Raw genomic sequence first — 23,058 nt, 5'->3', positions numbered from 1 at the left:
CGGTGCAAGATGGAATCGGGAGTCGGGCCAGGAGTTTTCTCTATATCAGTAGTTTAAATTGCCGAACAGTGCTAGTGTTCTTCAGGCAGAAGTCTGTGCGACCCTACATGCATGCATAATAAAGGGCCGATGTTGAATGTGAACCACACCGAAACGTAAAGTTTTTTCCTACATTTTATTCGGCATTTTTCAATTTCAGACTAATTCAATTTGAATCATGGAAAGATACATAATCCAGCAACGCGTTAAACTTATTCAGGCTTATTATGAAAACGGGCGTTCAAATCAAAATGCATATCGCGCACTTCGTGAAGAAAATCATCTTCAGTGATGAGGCACATTTTCACCTCAGTGGATTCGTCAATAAGCAGAATTGCCGCATTTTTGCGAATGATAATCCAAGAGTGATTACCGAAAAACCAATGCACCCACAAAGAGTGACTGTTTGGTGTGGTTTATGGGCCGGCGGCATCATTGGACCGTTTTTTTTTCCAAAATGAGGCCGGTGAGGCAGTTACTGTGAATAGTGTTCGCTATCGTGAGATGATAACGAACTTTGTATGGCCGGAATTGGAAGATATATGTAGATGTGGACGATATGTGGTTTCAACAAGACGGTGCCACTTGTCACACAGCTAACGAAACAATGGCTCTTTTGCGCGAAAAATTTGATGGCCGAATAATCTCACGTCACGACGATGTCAATTGGCCGCCAAGATCATGTGATTTGACACCGTTGGACTTCTTTCTTTGTGGTTATTTGAAAGAAAAGGTGTACGTCAATAAGCCAGCAAAAATTCAAGAGCTAAAGGATGAGATAATTCGGCACATTAACGGCATAGAACCTCAATTATGCCTCAGCGTCATCGAAAATTTGGACCATCGGATGGAGTCATTTGGCCGATATTTTATTCCGTACGTAACTGAGCCATACTAATATTATCATAATAATGAGAAATTACAATAATTAAAAAAAACTTGTATTTTATTCAAAATCAACAGCGGGCCTTTAAACTTAACCACCCTTTACTTAAGGAACGCGAGAGCGAGGGAGATATTGACATGTTTTCCGATAGTTCAGTTGTGATCAAGGCACTGACGGCGCCATGATGAATATCCAGACAGGATATTTCCAGTAAGGAGCAGATTAAATCTCTTGTGATTGCAGGTAACATTTCACTGATATGGTTACCAAGATCTTGGATCTTGTTTCCAGGATCAGAGAAATGTTACCTGCACATCCTGCATAAGATATTTGATCTCCTCCTTAGAGCACATAGAATTGCTGATGAGCTTACCATAAAGGCGTCTACATTGGGCCATAGGCATCCCCCTGACTGTTGTTAAAAAGGAATTACACAACTTATTTCTCAGAAAAGCGCAGAACAGACGGAGCTCCATTTCTTCGTGTGCTATTTCGAGAACCCTCAGTACAATAAATGCAGGACACAGAAAGTCCCGCTATTTAATTTGCAAACTCGGCCATTGGACAATTGGCACAACGCAGCGGACTTTTCAGAGAAAGAGATTGTTGAGCACTTTCTCTGTAAGTGTCCAGGTTTTACAACTAGACGACTAAGGTCACTAGGCGCTCCTTTTTTTGACAGCCTGGGGCGTGTGCCAACCTGCATCCCCTCAATTTTCTCCATTACATCGACAGCTTCGACTGGCTGTAGATATCTGCCTGTTTGACCTTTCAAAATGGTATCAAAACGGCGCTTTAGAACTACGGAGTGCCAGGCTAGTACTTCTACCATTTTATCGACCCAATGAGGTATGGAAGAACTGAGTTTTCTACTTTCGGTGTAAAAAGGTAAAAATGAGTAACACCGAAATTAAAAGAAATAAAAAAAATTTAATATTAAATAAATTAAAAAACATGTTTTTAGAAACAACGATCTTTCTTAAACATCCCATCAATCGAAGTTGATTTATCAGTTTCTTGATATTGATTTTGATTCTTTCAAAAGGTCCATCAAAAGCCCAAGCGGATAATTGATAATCTATTTCTTGAAATGAATTGAGTACCAAAAATTCGTGCCAATACCGATAAGGTCCCAGTATTTGAAAAATCCGAATGCCTACTGAATATTGCGATTCCTTCCTTTTGGGAAAATCTAACCGCCACACGTAATAAAAAAATTGTTTCAAGTATTAACTTTTGTAAACTGAGAAGTTTTTTCTAATAACGGTCGCCCACCGCAGGCAATGGCAAACCTCCGAGTGTATTTCTGCCATGAAAAAGCTTCTCATAAAAAATATCTGCCGTTCAGAGTCGGCTTAAAACTGTAAACATATTTATTTATATTTTCAGGTCAAAAATTAATTAATAGCAGATCACCCCCCTCATCCAACTCTTCTGGGATAAATGATTTATGTAAATTTTTCACATGTTCATCTTCATTAAATTAGAAAAATAAACTATTAGCTTTTAGCATTTCAATTCTCACTCACATATAATCTCGTTTAAAATTCGTATGCATGCTTTTCCATTGTCGATGTCCTCCGAATAGAAATCCTGAAAATTAGGTATGGAAGCAAACATAACACCACAAAGAGAATGATTTTTCGAATATAATTCATCTGTGTGCTCGTCGGAGAGATAATAAGCAGCTACATGATGAGGCAAAATGTTCTGAAAACAATTAAATTGATGTATACAAATGTTAATTAATTTTTTATAGGGTCTTTGTAATAAAAATAGTTTCTGAATTATTTCCGTACCAAATACAACGAAACGAACCCTTAAAATAAAATCTACAAGGGCAAATTTATTTTACCTTAATTAATGTGTCGTTGAGTGCACGATTCGATTTCATATTCATTAATTCACGCTCAGCTTGCTCCTTCCAGATGAAATCCAAACGCGAAGTGACCTGGCGTTTAATGAGCAACAAGGCGGAGAAAAATAAAAATTCGTAAAAAAGAAAAAAACAGAGAGCGAAAAAAGAAAAAAACAGAGCGGGAAGAAAGAAAATGCGCCATTAATTCCACGCAAAAATAGTGAAAGGACAATTTTTTATTGTTTGTTTGTTTGTTGTAGGCGGACTCAGCGCCTGTAAGCGAATACCCAACAAACCAAAAATATTTAAAATATTGAAATATCGAACATATTTGATGACTATTGTTTTAGCGAAATAACATCATAAAATTCTGACAGAAATGAGAAGGTTTTGAGACGCCTTTCAAAAAAATTGAACGATATTCAAATGAATTCTCGTGGTTCTATGCCCATAAACTTTTCTTCGTTTCCAAAATTTTTCCTTTGACGAGAGAAAATTGCATTATTTTGCTTTAAAAATTGAATCGGACGAAAACAGGTTTGAATAATCTAGTATCAGAGAGTCTAGTATGCAGTCTAGAGGAAAGAGTTTAACAATCTGTGGTATCAAAACGGGCCTCCGTCTTTGGTCCAGATGCGTCACTGCATATAGCGGCTGCCAACTCAATCTAATGTAGGTTAAATTGCTTGCAATAACTCAACTGTGGTATTATCTACTGAGCCCATTAGAGCTCAACGATTGGAGATAAACTATGATTTACAGCTATACTGAGAGAGTGTCTACCATTAGCTTTGTTAGCTACTCATGCCTTTTAGCCAGACCCCTTCGAATCTTCGAGTTTTATAAATTTACTAGGCGCTCAATATGCATTGCCCCTGAGCTCAGATATATGATTTTCACACCTCTCAACAGGTGGGATATTTTCATATCTTTAACCCTTTCCCTTAAATAAAATTATTAAATTTAGCTAAATAAAGATTTTTAAGGCCAAAACCGGACCGAAACTGTATCGAATATTTTAAAGCGCACAAGTAACAAAAAAAAATCCAGTAGTTTTGTTTTTTAAAAATCCAGTAGTTTTGTTAATAAAAAACCAAATAAGGAGCATAAGTTTCAATTGCATTAATTTCAAAAAAAAAAAAAAGAAATTGAATTTTTTCCACGTTTACATTCATTATTTAATACTAATAGTTGACTAATTTTATATGGCAATGTAAAGGCAATAGCTTGTGCGTTCGAGATTGTTCGGGGAATGTCTGGCTTCTCTTTCGATTGCATCCGAATACTTCGATATCAGGTTCATTTGGGCTCCCGGTCAGAGCGGTATAGAGGGAAACAGCTGGGCTGATGAGCTGGCTAGATAGGGAACTTTGGAGACGGTTTCGTCGTAAAATGAGAGAATTGGGGCAAAATGAGAGAACCTGTGGTCTACTCCTGGAAACACGGCCCTCGATTCAACTCAGCTTTTTGTTTGACTTTGAAAAAGTATGCTATTGCGGTTATTACTTAAATTAACGGAGAAAATGTTAATAGCAAGAGACAAATTATGCATAGTGAATAGTTAAAAATGAAATACATATATTCAACACAAATGATTTCTTAAAAATTTGTGAAAAATTTCTTTATTTATATAAGTTTGAATTTCTTGAATATCAGTGCCCCAACTTCTTTTTGGTTCACTAAAGATGCTCTTGGGCACAAAAGACCATGAGATCGAAGTGTAAATCCCATAATGGAAGATGCCTTTTTCGTTATTTAATATCATTACGGCAAATTATATCGCTGCCATGTAAATTCTAAAGGCTGTTTTGAATTTTCTTTGAAGAAATTAAAATTAAGAAATCGAGCCATTACCGCCAAAATAATGTATCCCACACCATAATCGATTTTTGTTTTCTTATCGAAATCGATAGTTCAACATCATTTGCATCATCTGTCAAAATTTTCCTGGCTGTAGATTAAATCGTTATGATTTTATAACAAAAACAATTTTAATGTAAATGCATATGGTGACTTGTTTACATTTTCTTTGAACGCTTGTGTGGGATACAATTAAATTTTCTTTTAAAATAAATGAAACACAAGGGGGGAAAAAAAAACACAATTTTTTGAGACTTTAATTAAAGATAAAGCTTTTGAACAATATGTCGAAGGTATGAATTTGTTTTTTTTGCAAAATATGTTTTTGTTTTCAATTACAGTAGAAGCCCGATAAGTGCAATACCGATAACTGCAATTTCGCGGAAAGTACAATTCGATTTTGAGTCCATAGAAAACTCGAAAAGAGCAATAAAAAATTGCAATTTTCGGGCTCAAAAGAATTCTTTTTCGAAGAAATTTTTTACTTAATACGGCGCGTTCATCACGCGCGAAGACACAGCTTTATAGCTATGCACAGTTATGGTTCTCGGAATTATTGCGACCAAAAGCACTGTTCTCACTCTTTGTCATTTTTAATTTTTACAAATAACTGTAAAATTGTAGCGCTGATATCATAAAATATGGCATCGAATCGTTTGTGACATTCAACACGCGTTAGTTTCAAGCTGGTTCTTGAGAGTAAAACAATCGTTCGGAGTTTGAATCATTTTTTTTTGCTTTCATCAAATAAAATCATGGGAAAAGTGAAAAAGAATCTACATTTTCTTACATTGAAAGAAAGAGATGAAATTCTCCAAAAAATTGAAAAAGGCGTTAAACAACGAGATCTTGCATTCGAATACAAAGTTGATTGCGCAACGATTTGCCGAATAAAAAAACAATCCCGTTCATTAAATGAAAATGCATACAATTCATTTTCACTTCGAAATAAACGGAAAACTTTGCGGTTTGGCAATCATACAGAGCTCGAGAAGCGTTTGTACCAGTTTTTCATGAATCAGCGGCGACGAAATGCTCCTGGTTCTAGCTTGATATTGAAAAGCAAAGCATTAAAAATATCTGATGAAATAAAAAAAGATGGAGAACAATTCAATGCAAGTGATGGATGGTTTTCGCGATTCGAGAAACGCTTCGGACTTCGCTATTTGACTGTGACTGGTGAATCGTTATCTTGTGATCGAGAAGCCATTGAGCCATTTAAGGAAAAATTGACAGCGAAAATCGCTGAAAAAGGATATGTAACATCACAAATATATAATGCTGATTAAACGGGGCTCTTTTGGAAACTTTTGCCAAATAAAACCTATGTTTCGAAAGATGAAAAGAGTGCTCCAGGCAACAAAGTTTCAAAAGATCGAATCAGTGTTCTTTTGTGTGCAAATGGTGATGGCAGCCACAAAATAAAACCATTAACGATCGGCAAATCTATGAATCCGCGTTGTTTTAAAAATTTTTGTCTACCGGTGAATTATGCTAGCAACAAGGCTGCTTGGATGACGCGGGGTATTTTCAAAATGGTTCTTTGATAATTTTGTCGAAGAAGTGAAAAAATTCGCCAAAGAAAATGATGTCCCACCCAAAGCATTACTCTTGCTGGATCAAGCCCCATCTCATCCGCCCGAAGAAGAATTAGTTTGTGGTGAGATCGAAGTGATGTATTTTCCGGCCAATTGCACAGCGATTTTACAGCCAATGGATCAAGGTGTTATTAACTTGACAAAACTTAACAAAAATTCAATACAAAACATTGCTAATGGAAACCATAAGTAGTGAAAAAGACTCTTCATTACATGAACTATTGAAGAAAATTGATTTGAAAACCGCCGTGATCATGTTGAGCCAAGCATGGGGGAAATTGCTCTCTGAAACGATCGCTAAATGCTGGAAAAGCGTATTGGGTACAAGCCCAACAGTTGACGCGATTATTGAATCTAATCCAGACGATATGCCATTGGATATCGAAATTGACGACCCCCTTCTTGTTGGAGGATTACAACGGTTAAACGAGATGGTCGAAAACTATGTGGGTGAAGCAGACACAGATGAAATCCGCAATTGGGTTTTGGAATTAAGAAAAGATGAAGGTGATAGTGAAGCCAATGAACCGGAAGATACTACTCAAGAAGAAACAACCGAAAAAGTCCAGCATGAATCGATTTTTGGCTGTGTCAATACAATTTTGAAATGGGGTGAACAGAACGATGTACTGTCACTCAATCAGATCGCTTGTTTGTTTCCGATCAAAAGCACTTGAAAAGTGATACGAGAAAACGCAATCGAAAATAACAAAGTTTTTCCAAAAAAAATAATTGAATTTTGGAGCACACACTCATATGTCCTTCCGCATTGATCTCTTTGTATTAATTTCAATAAATATGTGTTAATTTTTCTTGAATATCGACCTTTTGAGCTCATTAATTGCATTGAATAGAGTTAAAATATGTTTCCTTTTGGTATTGCTCGATCCACAGGAGAATTTCGCAAAAGTGCAATTTTTCGCTAAGTGCAATCATTGCTGAAATTTTCCAATTGTACTTATCGGGCTTCTACTGTATTGGATATTTTTACAGCTCTCCCTGGTACCGTATAGCGATTCAGATGAATCTTTCGTTGATTTAAATGGTTTGGAAAGTTTAAAAGAAGTCGAGGAGGAAACGTGTGTTGGGAAAAGGAGCTACAGAAAGGAAACGAGAATACCTAAAAGGCTGCAAAAAGTTAAGAAAAAAATACGAGTGTTTTGCCCAACCCGTGCTTAAAGAAAAAATGTTCAAATTCGTGTCACGATAAAATTTCTGAAGATGAAAGAGTAAGAATAAATGAACATTTTTGGGGAATCGGCAACAAAATTAGACAGAAAGATTGGCTGTCTTCTTGTGTTAAACAAGTCGATATTAAAAGGCGATATGGAGAAAGTGACAGAAAAAAGTGCAGCTTTAATTATTTTATCAATATCAATAATAGCAGTTTTAAAGTTTGTCAACAATTTTTATTGAAAACGTTGAACATTTCACAAACGATTTTAATATCCGTAATAAAAAATAGAAGTTCGTATAAAACTTGCCTTGAGAATATAAAAAAGCCAACGCACACAACAAATCTGAGGAAGCAAGCATATCGCTAGTAAAATCCTTTATAGAACAATTACCAGCGGTTCCTTCACATTGCAGGAATAAAAGTACAAAATTATATCTACCTCAAGAATTTCGAAACATAAAAACTGTATATCAGCTTTATGTAGAACATTTGAAAACTATTAATAAAGTAAATAGTCAGTTAACGTTAAGAGTATTCCGTAATATTTTTAGAAACAGTTTCAATTTAGGCTTTCATTTACCTAAAAAAGATAAATGTATCTTATGCGAGAATTACAATAATTTAGACACAGAATCCAAAAAGCAATTGCATTCATCAGAAGAGTGTCAAATTCATCTAAAGGACAAAGATAAATGTAAGCAAATATTTTTGGAGGACCAAAAGCTATGCAAAGAGAATTCGGCTTATTTATGTACAAGTTTCGATTGCAAAAGATCTTAAATACTCCCTATGGAAAAAGTGTTACTTTGTTCTATTCTAGAAAATATTCATTCTACAATGAAAGTTTTTATGAGAGTGGTACAAGAGATGGATTTTGTTTTTTATGGGCAGAAAAGGATGGTAAACGAGGGTGTAATGAAATTTGCCCAACTGTTTTCCAATACCTTAAATTAGTCAATGAAAGAAAAAATCAGTCGATAGTCCATCTTTATTTTGATAGCTGCGCAGGCCAGAACAAAAACAGAGCTATGCTTGCGACATTAACCTATTTTGTTGAAAATTCTAATTTTGTGACTAACATAAAAATCACATACTTGTTGCCTGGACACACCATGATGCCTGTTAATTCGATACATAGTACAATTGAATCGTTTATTCGGAATAGGACTATTTGGGCTTCAAGTGAGTGGTACACCATAATATCAAAGGCAAGAACTAACCCAAGAAAATATAATTGTATTGAATTAATAACAGCGATTTTAAAGACTGGAAGACATTTTCACAGGCGTTACTTCCAAATTCAGTGAAAATTCAATTTACAAAATTACGCTCCGTTGCATTGGAAAAAAATATTCCAAATATTACTCTTAAATATGGCTACTTTGATGAATCTGAAACCATAAATTATGATCTAGATTCAATTCCACGATCCAGACGAAACTCCGAAATAGTTTGTGAGGGACCTACTCAATGATATGATGATATATTAAACATTTCTTCTGCTAAATATAAGGATTTGAAAACGCTTTGCGATAGAAAAACTTTACCCGTAAAATTCCAACACGAGTATTTAAATTTAAAATGGGATGGATCTGTTAAAGATTTGCTACCTGAAACCGACCAGGAAGATAGTCTTTAGCGTTCTTTATATATTTTTATCTATCGTTATTCAAGTTTACAAGATTTTAATATGAATAACATTACTTTGTTAACAGAAAACTTTAAATATATGAATTACATTACTTTATTTTTGTTTTATCGAATATACTAAGAAATGTATACATTTATTTTTTTTTAATTAAATGTAATTTAATTTTAAGGACTAAGTAAAAAAGTTAAATAAAAAAAAACGGGAAGTCACTTAATTAAAATAAATTTTTGTGTAACCCACACACTTTTTTAATAATAGGTTGCCAGAAGGACAGCGAAAAAAAATGTATCCCACAAAAACAACCCTTATGTTGCAAATATCTATTTAAAATTAAATGTATTACACAAAAAAATATTTACATTATAAATTTTAAAATAATGGCTTTATTCAAACTGATTTAATTAAAAAAAAAACCTTCCCCTGTAAAATTTCGAGTTTGTGGGATACATTTTTTCGGCGGTTATGGCTCGAAATGTTCGGCCATAGCTCGGCAATTTTGGTTTGTTGGGTGTATATTTAATTTTAAATACGTTCTTTCCAATAATGTTTGTGGAAATTCAATTGAGCTGTCCACGTGCCGTGATTTACGTATGTATGCGAAGCTGCAATTAAAATTCCAACTTGACAGTCAAGTGCTGACATTCTTCGTTAATTATTTGAATTGGAATTTGGTGTTAAAAGTTGGGCCCTAAAACAAGCCTGCTTTGCTCATTTTAACTTGCTTTGTTTTACTTTGCAAGCTTCTATGGCCAAATGGTAGCTTTAAACGCTGTCAAAGTGCACAGCAACAAAACATTTAAATACATAGAATCTCGTAAAAATAAGGTTAAAAGTTATTGATTAACATACACACATACACACATTCACACTTAATATGACAAATTTAGACAAATATTTTTAATTATCTAAAAAACACACACATTTGAGATAATTACCAGTAATTGAGTTAGCACACACGCACACGAAATTCGTGCAAAAGCTCACACCTTTTACTCACCTCAACAAGACGGGCATGATAGCCCACCATTATCAAAAATGAGCACAGCAATATAATCATCTGCACATCCAAAGGCATCGCCATAAGTTGATAATCAAAGTACGCAGCTGACGATGCGTAGAGCGTCGGAAAGATTGTTAAAATTAAGATCATATAGCAGCCGACCATAGCCATGGCCATGAATGTTTTGATGAGATAGTAGAGCTTCAAGGCCGTCGCCAGCGAAACAAGACACAACACCCAAGTGAAAATTATATACTCAGGATGTGCGCAATCATTTCTACTTCCCGTCAACTCCTCTGAGGCATTGACTTCGGTGGAAAGACTATTGAGAAGTTCCAGGTTATTTACATAAGCCAAATCCGATTCATTTTCGCTGCCGTTGAAGACCGGTGCAGCAGCAGCAGCAGCAGCGGCGGCTGCTAATAAAATTGAGCGTGGAGATTGTTCAAAGGATTCGATTGTATTGTTCGACGTGGCATTTAAAAGATTTATGGGTGTTTGTGTTAAGTTTAACGCATTAACAATACTTTGGCGCACGAGATCGCCAGCTGGTGCTGCTGTTAGATTGTCGGTGATGAATGCATCGACGATTGTGCCATTTGCTGCATTTATCGTTATATTGTGATGTATTGTCGCCGACAAGTAGACATTCAACTTGATTTCCTTTTCACTATTACTTGCCATTAGAGCAGTAACTGAATTGTTAATGCCGTAATTGCTATGTAACTGGTTACTAGCCGTAGTAATGTTATTGTTGTCTGTGTTATCAAAAGCATACGTCGAGTCCGGGCAGAATACTAAGCCAATTGCACTTAAAACCGACATCAATACAATGACAATGCAAATGAAAAATGTCCGTCTTCGACGTTGATGCACCAGTTTGGCGGAATTTTGTTTCAGGTAAATTGGGAGATCTGCGAGTGAGAGTTGAAAGAGAGAATACAGAAAAATGCAGAATTTAATTGTTGTCCATTTGTTTAATTGCTAGAGGTATTTAATGATTTATTGGACTCACTTGAAAACTCTTCTGCCATGACAAGAACGCAAGCAAACGTCAAAAATATTGTACCTAGCACCATACAAATAATTAATTTGGTACAACGCGGTATGATAATGACTTGGCACATCACAATAAAAATCCATATAATAAAAATGCACAGCATATTTGATCTGAAAAAGAAAAAACACATAAAAAATTATGAAAATAAAAATGTACGTTTGTAAAATATACGCAAGTTTATCCAGTGGCAAAAATTAATGTAATACATTCTGCCAAAAAAAAATATATTATCCAGAATTGTTCATTTAAAAAGCGCGCGTTACTCATACTCGTACATATATTATAAGTTTTTATTCAATAGTAATAATTAATTCTTGAGTTTTATTTTTGTTTGGTTAGGAATAAAACTCCTTACCCATCTTTTATTTTTCAGTCAGGAGCAGTGACATTTTTTTGAGTTTTATTCTTTGAATCAAAAATAAAAATAAATTTATGATTTATAACTCCTGCTAAGGAATAATATCTCTTTTTTGATTGTAATTTATTTGAGTTTGCGTCATAAGTGGCGTACGACGCCCGGCTACAGAACTACCCTACCCATATAACCTGAATTTAATCGTAAGAGAACATCCGATCTTTTAGCGAAATCCAGGCCTAATGAACCCCGGAATCAGGTGAGGTTAGGTTAGGTTTATGTGGCAGTCAGTTTAGAGTAGCCAAACTCAATTAGCCCATGTAGGTCCATTCTGGTACCACTGTGTAACACGGGAATCTTACTATTAGTTTTCATGGAATCAGTTAGACTCTTTTAGGCCTTTAGGCTTTAACCCAACACCGCATAGTTCCGGAAGAGAGTAAAAATGGTATTTTCCCAACAACCTTGCTCTACTCCAAGCTAAGCTGGACAATTACAGAGAAAGTGTTCTTCCTCTTCCTCGTCTCTACAACTTCTGCAGTATTCATGCGAAAGTATTCCTAGCCTAGAAGAGTGCCTACCTCACAGCCAATGACCGGTGACATATGCCACGACCTTCGAGATGTTCTCTCTTAAGAGGTTAATCAACTCTCCTGATCTTCTCTTATCTATTTACGGCCAAATAAGCCTAGTTATAACACACGTATTTTCTTCTCTCCATGACCTATTGGCCTCCTGGAGAATATCATTTTGCATCCTTAATTTGCAAGCTGCCATAGGGATTCCAATGTTGCCTTCTTCCATGTCTCTATGTCCTGGAACCCATATAAGGTTGACCTTGCAGATGGTGCTAATATCATTTAGATGTGCCAGACATTCCTGAGCAACCTTTGATCTTAGTATAACTGCCTTCATTGATTTGATGGCCACCTGACTGTCCGAGAAGATATTTATCGTAGTTCTTGTTACGTCGTGTGTGTTGAGGTACACAGTTACCTTCTTCATGGCTAAGACTTCTGCCTGATAAACGCTATAGTAGTCCGGAAGTCGGACCTATATTGTTTTTTTTTAAACTCCATAGCCTACTTTATTTTCTAGCTTGGATACATCCGTTTAGAAATTTATTTCCCCTCTTCTCCATGGATTTTGAGTTTGCTACTCTCTTCTTGACGAGGTATCAGTTTTGACGAGCCTGTCGAAGGAGGGCCCGAATCGATTCGGTTCTTACTGGGCATTGATCAATTGGTACCCACACTAGAAGCTTTGGAGAAAACATTTATAAGGGACATTTGGGCTCATTCTGTGCAGATGTCAAATTTTATTGAGGAAACAAATGCGCTTCTCCAATTAAGCATTGAGTTTATTTTTCGCTATTTTAACTTAACCTTGTATAACGGCCACCATAGCCTAAAGAGTTGGTTCGTGACTAGTGCTCGGGTTCGAACCCCGTTGTGGGTTTCACCATTTGAGGAACAACACCAAGACATGTACACCATAAATTGGTGGAGGAGATCGGCAAAACAATCCACAGAGCTGCACAGTGGCAATTAGTACAGTCGGAAGATAGGTTGCAGAAATGAAACGTGGCGGTACAAGGCTTGAAGACAATCCACGTTAAGGACGTCCAAAAACAGCAGAAACACCAGAAATCGTAGAAAAAATACAAAATATCGTATTGGAAAATCGCCGAGTGACTGAATGAGATTTGGTAGAAGCCCTAGGCATCTCATTGGGCAGTGTAAGTGAAGTATTGGGTTTCAGAAAGCTGTGTGCACAATGGGTGCCGCAGTGGAACAATAAGACATTCGGATGTGGCTTTCTCAGCAACATTTAAAGCGTTTTCTAAAGGACAAAGAGGATTTGTGCGCCGATTCATCACAATGGATGGGAGTTGGGTCTATCACCATGATCCTAAATCAAAACAAAACACAAAGAATTGTGTGAACCTGGTTCTTTGACTCCGAAACAAGTTTGCGTTCAGAAATTAGCCAAGAAGGTGTTACTTTCAGTTTTTTGTGATATGAAAGCAATTTTGTTTGTGGATTACTTGAAAACTTGTAAGCAATAAATTCTGAATATTATTGTAATCGTTTAGAACAAATGTAGGAAAAAGTTCGTGAAAAAGACCCAGTTTGCTAGAGAAAAAAATTCTTATTGTTATACATTGCCACATGAGCATTTTGACAGTGGCTAAAATTCGTGAAGTTCGAATTGTTGGAGAATCCATCGTATCCACCAAATTTGACCCCTAGCAACTTCCATCCGTTTCCACACCTAAAAAAAATCGTGCATGTAAAGCGTTTTTCATCAAATGATGAGGTCACAACAGCTGTGTAAGCGTATTTCGCAGTACTTTCATATTATCACTTCGGGGATAGAATTCATGAATAGGAATCTCGTTGAAACAAGTGCATTGATGTTTAAGGAGACTATCCTGAATTATAAAGTGTATTTGAATCCACAAAACTTGTTTTTCTTATTGAACCGCAAAACTTATTGAGCAATCTAGTATTTATAATTGAAAAATATTATGTAATAACTTACCTAAACATATCTTCACGCAATTGACAAAACTTTTGTTCTTGACAGGAGTCTTTAAATTTCAAGGTCCACGTATTCAGGTACTCTCGTCGAATTTCCTTATTGGAATTTATTTGTATATTTTGTTCTATAAAATCGTCAATCTATAGAATATTAAAAATTAAAGAGAAAAAAATGTAGATAATGAAGGCAACCATTTTTTTGAAATTAAATTGATTTAACCAATTAAAATTTTATTAAATATTTCTGTGATCTTGTAACGATCGATGCAGAATATGCTGATAAACTTCTATAGGCAAGTAATATTGGCCCATATATTAAATAATTTCTACAGACCTCTTCATCCAACACTGTCATTGAAAGGCCATGCTCATGTTTGGTATCACATAAAACAGAGTCACTTCGGTTGAGACCGTCTTGTGGGGAATTGAGCTGAATTGTAGGAGAGAGAATGAATTCTTAGTAAATTGTTTTTTTTTTATTACATGCTTACATATATACAATATTTGAATAAATTATCGCTAAATAAAGCACAAAATCAAATGCTGCAAATGTTCATAAACGAAAAATGTTCGAGCTATTAATAAGCCATTGGAATACTAATGGTGTGAAATTTCTGATATAAAATAAAGAAGTACTTTCAAAAACTTATTTTATAAACAAATATAATTTGTATATGGCAGGATCTAAGTTCTACGCCATAAATTAAGCTGATAACCAGGTTCATGGCGGCACGGCGATGCTAACCAGAAACGCCTTAAAGTCTTATGCTACAAACTACCAAGGAGGATAGGTTACATACACAATGTACAGAATTCAGAAATCCAGTTTGCGGATCAAGAGATCTGTACAAAGTACAGAGAATTAAGAAGAAATCTGCCTCAAAATACTATCATATTCTCCAGTATGCCAACCTCCTTCAACCCAATAGTGCAATGGATTGAACTTGGAGATTAACGGGAAGTAAGTCCAGAATGACGTTAAGAGCGATCCAGTGATGCCAATCACTGTACTCTCTCTAATTTAGTAGTGCTACAGCCCTTCCGAAGCGCTACCCACCAAAATAGGCAACCATAATTTTTCCGTGTACTTACTAAAGTATAATTTCAGCATATTAAGATTTTATCTGCTCTCGTGAAGTGAATTAAAAAGTATTTCAAAACAAATCTAACTACTATTTTTCGCAAAAAAATAGCATACCACCAGGGGAAGATGGTACCATAATTCAAAGGAAATAATAAGTAGTCATTGAACATCGCATTGCCACCACATAGCCTCCTGTTATCCAAAAACTTACACTAGCACAAGTGGCACTAGCAACACAAATATTTTTCCATGAATTTCGAAGCAAATAAATACAGTGACCCGCCAATATTTCTCTACGCATATTGAAATAAAATTCTATCACTACATCTGCATATACATAGATATGTACATATGTATGAATATGTGAGGATACACTTACATTTTTAAATGGAATTTCCGGTGTCCATTCAGTGGTTGGTTCATCTTCGATAATTAATGCTTTTGGGTCGAGTGCGCTGGTCAGATTCTGTACACTAGTTGCGGTACCGTTAAATTTTAACGGCTGCTGGTGAACCACTGCGGGCTCAGTCATCGCTGTAGGTGATGACACCGTTGACAAGCCAGTTGAACCGCCGCCACCCCCATTTTTGGCTGTCCCATTGATGCCATCACCCACACGTCTGCCATTATCCAACGCTACACCTTCCATCACATTTGGCAATGAGTTTACCGAAATATTCTTCTTTTGCAGCGAAACAAGTGGTGGAAGTGGATTTGGTGTTAAGTTTGCTTGTTGTTGCTGTTGCTGTTGCGTCTCGCCACCAGTTGCGGTAGATATGGATTTGGAGTCTATGCTGGCGGGTGTTGTGACGGCAGTAGGAGTGCTAGTATCCGAGCAGCCGGGCGCACTGCAAATGGTGTTGGCCAAATGTTGACTGCTGCGCGTGCCAAAGCGACGTTTTGGTCTAAAAAGAATACAAACGAAGGCGTTGAAAGTGCGAAAAATATCTTAAGATCTAATTGAAATGTAATTAATTTTCTGCGAGCTTGCTTTGCCTACGACGCGTAGAATATGCGTTGCGGCACTTCAATAAATTATTTATTCCTTCACTTCACCTTTTGACACAATCACTCACCTTAATGGTTCAGTGCGCTTTATAAGATACGTTTTGATGTTCAACATTTTTAAGTGATTGTCTCGACTACCACCGTTGCCCGGCTCCACTTCGTAGGCCTCGTTGAGGCACTTAAGTGTGGCTTCTGAGATGTGTACACGTCTGAAAGAGGTAATTGAAGTAATTTTGGAAAATTCACTTAATTGCAATACAAAACGTAAAAGCAAAATCAAATCTACACACAACTAATCTCCCACTTCATACAGATTTGACGTGGTTTAAAGTTCGCTTATTTAAGACGTAAATTTTATTTCATACAGGTGGAACAAAGGGCCTTAATGAACAAGCTAAAATTAGATTTATTTAAAGTTAAGAATTTGATTTGTCGCCAAGTGCGAAATGCTTGTAGCACTTCTGCTTCCACTAGTTGTCTCCACGTGTTGGATGGCCTATCTACATCTTCGACTGCATTGTGGGTTCCAGTCGAGGGCGGCTTCTGTGATATCTCTAAGTAATTTTCACAGACTGTGACCGATCCCTTTCCACTTGCTTTGTGGGATTTTCAGATGAACGGGTGTCTACTTCGTTAATGCCGAGGGGTCGGTGTTAGTACCAGAAAACGCGCACAATTTTGCGGAGTCTGCGATTGGTAAACACCTTACACCCATATAGAACAACAGACTTTACATTACTTTAGATATCAGAATTCGACTACTACTTCGAGTTTAATGCCGATTTTTTGAAAGGTTTGCGAAAGCGCAGTGTTGACGCACAACATCTTTGCCTTCGCAATGTTGATTTCAAGCCCACTTTCGCTGCACATTCGCTCACCGCTGCGATCTTTGACTGTATATGTGAATATTACGCTACAGCAGACATATTTCGTCGGCGTAGTGGAGATCTTCAAGGTAGCCGCGCACACTCCACAATATACCTCTGTTTTGATTTCATAACACCGCGTTACACACATTCTGTCCTATGAACCAAATATATTTTTTCGGAAAGGGGATAAAAAATAAAAATACACGTGTATCGGCGATTTTCATGTACACGTCACATTTTTTTTTTGTATGTTATAACTTTAAACGAGCAATTCTTGTATGCATATCTGTATAGCCACATGGTCTCAGGATTAGCTTAACGGATTTGAATGAAATTGGGCACACAGATAGTGTATCACATTTCTAGACTTTTCACCTAGGCGTTGCCACTGACAATGTTTCACAGGGTTGCCACCTGTTCGAAATTAAAAAAAAATTGCCTGAGATATGCCGATGTGGGTATCAAAAGAAAGGTATTTCACTCCGCATTACAATAGAGATATAAAACCCCGAATTTTTTTTATTAATTTTATTATATTAAAATTAAAAATTGTTTAGTTTGAGTAAAAGTTACGCAAAAGTAGCACAGTTCACTGCAGTTCTCCGTACGTGGTAGCCAAACTGTTGGTACAGAGTACTTTATTGTTGACCTTCCATCAGTAAACTTGCATAAATTTCTATAGCAATAGTCGCACATGACTTCCGGAGAATACCACAAGTAAGGAACATAAGCAGTCTTGAATATTTTCTGAAACGAATTAACCACTGTTTTTGTAATATTTTTAAAATTTTTACTTGGTGCGAATAAGCCACAAACGTAATAAAGTTATTTCGAGTCGGGCACTGCATTTTTCGTAAGATGAAATATACAGAAAGACGTTTTCGCGCAACAGAACTTAAAACAATTGTCAAAGTATACGTCTCCTAGTAGCGCAACTGTCAGATGATCGGAGCTTCCGGATCTGTAACAAACACACAAACGGCACAGAGTGTGTTGTATGAAACAATAAATTAAAGGTTAATAAGTTGTTTAAAAATTTGGAGTCCCTTCAAGTTGTGCCGAAAATTTAGAAAAAAAATTTTTTTTTAGAACAAAAAAGTTCAAGAAAATCTGAGAATTGATAAAATTTTTTTTTTTAATTTTACATAACAAAAACATTTCCTGCATAAATTCAGCGCGATTGGGTCACGGAAAAAGGGTTAAAAATTGATCCAAAGTTTTTCACACAGGCGGATACGAGCTCTATATTTTATACATAAAAAAAAAGTTCTGACGTGTACATGAAAATCGCCGATACACGTGTATTTTTATTTTTTCTCCCCTTTCCGAAAAAGTATATTTGGTTCATAGGACAGAAAAAAAGTTAGTTTTTGTAACGCAGTGTAATATAATATTATTTGACCGTGGGCGCGGCCAGTGGGTTGTACGATTAATTTATATTGAGATAAAGACACAAGGACTGTAGTTGTGTGCAAAAGGTCCGCCTTCACCCAATTTAGAAAAGGCAGAAGTAAAGGCGCTTTGTTCACTGTTTTCTTTGTGTCTCGAATAACGCACGAGAATCACCGGTTCTAGCTGAAACAGGAGCTTCATCTGCCAGATTGTTGATATAGTTCCTCTTGCCGTGACACACGAAGCGTTGGACGGTCTTCTGGAGATGACGATATCGTTCTTCTAGCTGGGTAGCTTGGTCGCAGCTTCGGTCCGTCACCAATGCTAGGCGTATTGTTGCTATGACAAGATGGTGATCGCGAGCAGGAACTATATATGCACCTCTTCTATTTTCAAGTAAACATATCTTAAATCGGCTGCTCACTGCAATGTGGTCGATTTGGTTTGCTGTACAGTGGCTGTCCGTGGACAACTAAGTTTCTTTATGACAGTCCTTGTGCTCAAAAAGGGTGCGTCCTATAACCAACCTTCTTGAATTGCAGAAGTCAACTTATTACTCAACTTTGTCATTTCGAGTACCGAAGCCATGTTTACCCATAACATGCTTGAGTAGTGCCTTGTCACCGCCAACTTTTGTATTCATGTCACCTACAACAAAGATGATATCACCTCTGGGCAAAGAATCACACCGCGTTCAGTTGGTTATAAAAGCCATCTTTTTCGCAGTCGGTCAAACCATCAGCTGGAATGTAACACCGGATAATTGTGATGTTTTTGACTTTAGATTTTAAGCGCGACCACATAATCCTGTCTGATACTGGTCTCCATGACATTAACCCGCGCTTAGCTATAGTATTAAGCAGAATGCCAACTCCCGATTCATGTTTGTTACCTGGGGTCTTGCCAGTTTATAGTAGTACTGTATGCCTGGCAGGAGATAGAAATTCACCAGAGCCGGTCCATCGTACTTCGCTAAGGCATAGGATTTCAATACCATATCACAGCATCTCACGTTCGACTTGCTGAAATCTCGCCTTCATACTGTTTGCTATGTTGTCGCTATCTCTTAGTATCTTAACATTCCATATTCTGATCTTAGTCCTTGTACGGTAGCCAAATGTCGTTGACGATTGAATTGGTTTTGTTATCCGAGGCTGGTTGTTTGTTGATTCGTTTGTATATCAGGCCACATCAGGTCAAATAGCAAAAGTATTGCCTTAGACTACGAGCGAATTCTTCGACAGGACACTTCTTATAGTTAATATCTAATTGATTACCCTAGTAGCCAGTTGGAGAATACCACGGTGTCTAAGTGTGCGGCATACCGACACTAAGTGCGAGTTCGATTCCTGTATGAACACGAAACCGTAAAATGTTGTTTTTAATTGACAGCGGTAGATTCTCTGTAGTCAGCAGGAAGCCTTGGAGTGTGCTTCCGCTTAAAAAGAAGCGTCTAATAAAAAATATTTGTCATTTAATGGTGGTCTGGACACACGTATGTATGTATGTATGGATGTATGCATTATAAAACTACTGCAATAAAATAATCAACTTTTTTCACTAGTTTCATAACCTTTATTTCACTAAATAAGCATAAATTAATTTAATTAAAAATATGACAACTAAGAAGAGAACATTTTTTTGCTGTTCAATATTGTCAATATATTATTTTATACCAGGAATCCATTAAGTTCACAATAGAAATTTTAATTGACAATTTTTGCTCAGGCTCCGTTTTTCCACATATGCAATATGCACATGTGCATACACATATATAAATATGAATTTTTATACATTAAAATAAAAAACAGCGGTTAGCTTTCTGTTCGTTTTGTAACAAAACTTTTTTTTATTTTCCATGCCATACGAATATGTCCATAGGCATACGAATATGTACGTACACAAGTAACAATTTTATAACTCACCCGGGAATACCGCCAGATTCCATGTGATTGGCAATAATAACATCGTTGGACCAAACATCAAAATGCCACTTTTTATTGCCCAAAACGCCACACATCACCGAACCACTATGAATGCCGATTCGCATATTCAAATCAACCTGAGGGTGTAGGAGAAATAAATTGTTATACAAGTACAAAAGAACAAAACAATTAGCAAATGGATAGTATGATGACTAGAGTAGGCATAAGTGTGTAAAAATAAAAAAAAATTCGCAGTTATTTCCTAAATAAAATTTGCTGTACACTTTAACACTAGAACTACCGACCGGGCGAATTGATCGGTTATGTCAATTGTTCGCAGATTTTCTCTATAAACTTAATTTGAATCTTTTTGATAATATTATATTATAATATGGCTTTTTCTAATATTATTGTATGTATTTAATAACACTGTGCGACAGTGAAATTATACTTTTATGGAGACCTAGTACAACTTGTAGGTTTTGAAAAACTAAGAAAAATGGTATAGGAGAAATTTCCAATACACCCCCAAAATCTCATTTTATGGCCATAAAACCGGTTTTCAGTAGGTTGATGTGAAGAATCACTCCTAACTTCGCCAATTTCTATCCGATGACGAGACTGTAGGCGGAAGTATTTGGATTTTTTTTGTTTTTTCTCTATTCTTTCAACTTTGACATAATTTTTACGATATTATCCGTCAGTGAGGATGTTTTTTAGTACACTACTGTTATAGTAAATTTAATTTTGCGTTGAATGAGCTATATTTGACTGTAATTGAATTAAAATTAATGGAGTTGTTTGAGTTTTAAGATTTTAGTTTGTTTTTTTACTAATTTGGTATGTAGGCATCGAAGCATGAAAATGATAACAAGTGTCATTATAAACACATGATATTTATTGGAGTATTGTGCAGTGCAGCACTGTGTGGTATGGTACGGTGCGGTACGGTGCAGTACACAACGGAACTGGTTCCAAACTTAAAAATGCATTGGAAACGGTCTTTTGGAGTTTAGTATGGTACGGTACATTTGTCATTCTCTTCATCAGTTTTGAATACTTCTCTGTAAGAAATTCGATCATCATCATTCACCTGAAGTCGTCTCAACTAAATTCCTTGTTTAAATCGAGAAACGAGCGCTTCAGATTGTCTTTTCGAAAATCTGAATTTGATACAATGTGTCGTTCTGAAGACTTAGAACCAGACGGAAAGTACTCTTCATCATCAGGTTTATTGTTGCCAGTTTGATCATCATCAGCAATGAGTTGAACTTCCTTCAGTTCATGACCTGCAGTTGAGTCAATCATATCGTCCAAGACTACGGGGTTCTTAACAGTTGCAACATCAGCATACTTTATTTGCTTTCGAGCTTTATAATGATGACCGTTTACGTCCGTTTTATAAAAATAACAATCATCTGGTTTATGATAAGGCTGATGATGCCACATCATCGGAGAATTTTGAGAAATTCGACTTTTCTGGCAACGTTTTGATTTATATCTCTTGAATTTCAATGAAACAAACAATAAAACTTTGACGTTTTAATAAGGTTAAATTATAATAACAAACTTCTTTTGTTAATCAATGTACAATGTGAACTTTGGTACACTTGGGAGCTTTTCCATATTTCTATTGAAAAAAAAAATGTGCTATAATATGTCAGATATTTTCGTAAGTTCTAACCAGTTCTGTTGTATGCAGTACAGTGTACTCTTATGTATACATATATACTCCAATAAATATTACGTATCTATAATAACGCATCAAAACACGTCCTTATTCCCATTTAGCGTAAGTTATACCTACATACCAAATTAGTAAAAAAAAAAACTAAAATCTTAAAACTCACACAGCTCCATTAATTTTAATTCAATTACAGTCAAATATAGCTCATTCGACGCAAAATTAAATTTACTATAACAGTAGTGTACTAAAAAAAATCCTCACTAACGGATAATATCGTAAAAATTATGTCAAAGTTGAAAAAATAGAGAAAAAATAAAAAAATTCCAAATACTTCCGTCTACAGTCTCGTCAGTTGTCATTTCAGAAAAATTGTCAACACACTGTCAAAAAGGTTTGTTTTTGTTCTTTCGAACTAAAAAAACAAATTCGAAATCGAATGGAAATTGGCGAAGTTAGGAGTGATTCTTCACATCAACCTACTGAAAAACGGTTTTATGGCCATAAAATGAGATTTTGGGGGTGTATTGGAAATTTCTCCTATACCATTTTTTTTAGTTTTTCTATGCCCACAAGTTGTGCTAGGTCTCCATAAAAGTATATTTAATTTTTTTTTTTGTCACACAGTGTAATATTCCGGGTTACTTTGGCTTCCCACTTCTATGTTTTAAAAGTCCCTGAAAAGTTCCGGGCCAACATTGTGCTGGTTTTATTGCATTCACCTCACCATCCTCAAAAATGGATCAAAAGGAATCTCGTGTTTTAATTTTATACTGTTTCTTGATGGGGAAAAATACCGTTCTAGCGCAGCAATGGCTTGAAAAGTGTTATGGAGACTCCGCTCCATCAGAATCAACAATAAAACAATGGTTTGCAGACTTCAAATGTGGTCGTAGAGACACCGATACTGCACAACGCAGTGGACGTCCGAATGAAGTGGTAACACCAGAAAACATCAAAAACATCCACTAAATCGTTTTGAATGATAGAAAAGTGAAGTTGCGTGAGTTAGCTGACATCGTAGAGAAAAGGCCGTATTGGCTTTATGTTGCATTTGCATTTGACTCTG

General features: G+C 36.1%; 1 protein-coding gene across 2 annotated transcripts in view; it reads right to left on the bottom strand.

Annotated features, from left to right (window-relative positions):
• The window catches only part of LOC128861701 (adenylyl cyclase 78C), a 208,244-nt gene that overhangs the window by 9,496 nt on the left and 175,690 nt on the right, over nucleotides 1–23,058 (bottom strand). For both annotated transcript variants that reach the window (XM_054100039.1, XM_054100040.1), the window contains exons 12-20: nucleotides 20,306–20,442; nucleotides 16,188–16,328; nucleotides 15,491–16,016; nucleotides 14,362–14,457; nucleotides 14,029–14,168; nucleotides 11,085–11,239; nucleotides 10,067–10,983; nucleotides 2,781–2,876; nucleotides 2,455–2,635 (exon numbers count right to left, since the gene is read on the bottom strand). In XM_054100039.1, the coding sequence (XP_053956014.1) occupies nucleotides 2,455–2,635; nucleotides 2,781–2,876; nucleotides 10,067–10,983; nucleotides 11,085–11,239; nucleotides 14,029–14,168; nucleotides 14,362–14,457; nucleotides 15,491–16,016; nucleotides 16,188–16,328; nucleotides 20,306–20,442 (2,389 nt within the window). The remainder of the gene's footprint in view (nucleotides 1–2,454; nucleotides 2,636–2,780; nucleotides 2,877–10,066; nucleotides 10,984–11,084; nucleotides 11,240–14,028; nucleotides 14,169–14,361; nucleotides 14,458–15,490; nucleotides 16,017–16,187; nucleotides 16,329–20,305; nucleotides 20,443–23,058) is intronic.

Source organism: Anastrepha ludens, chromosome 4 (assembly GCF_028408465.1).
Source record: "Anastrepha ludens isolate Willacy chromosome 4, idAnaLude1.1, whole genome shotgun sequence".
Taxonomy (NCBI): Eukaryota; Metazoa; Arthropoda; class Insecta; order Diptera; family Tephritidae; genus Anastrepha; species Anastrepha ludens.
The sequence above is the reverse complement of the archived record's forward strand: the minus strand, read 5'-3'. Positions and strand labels throughout refer to the sequence as shown.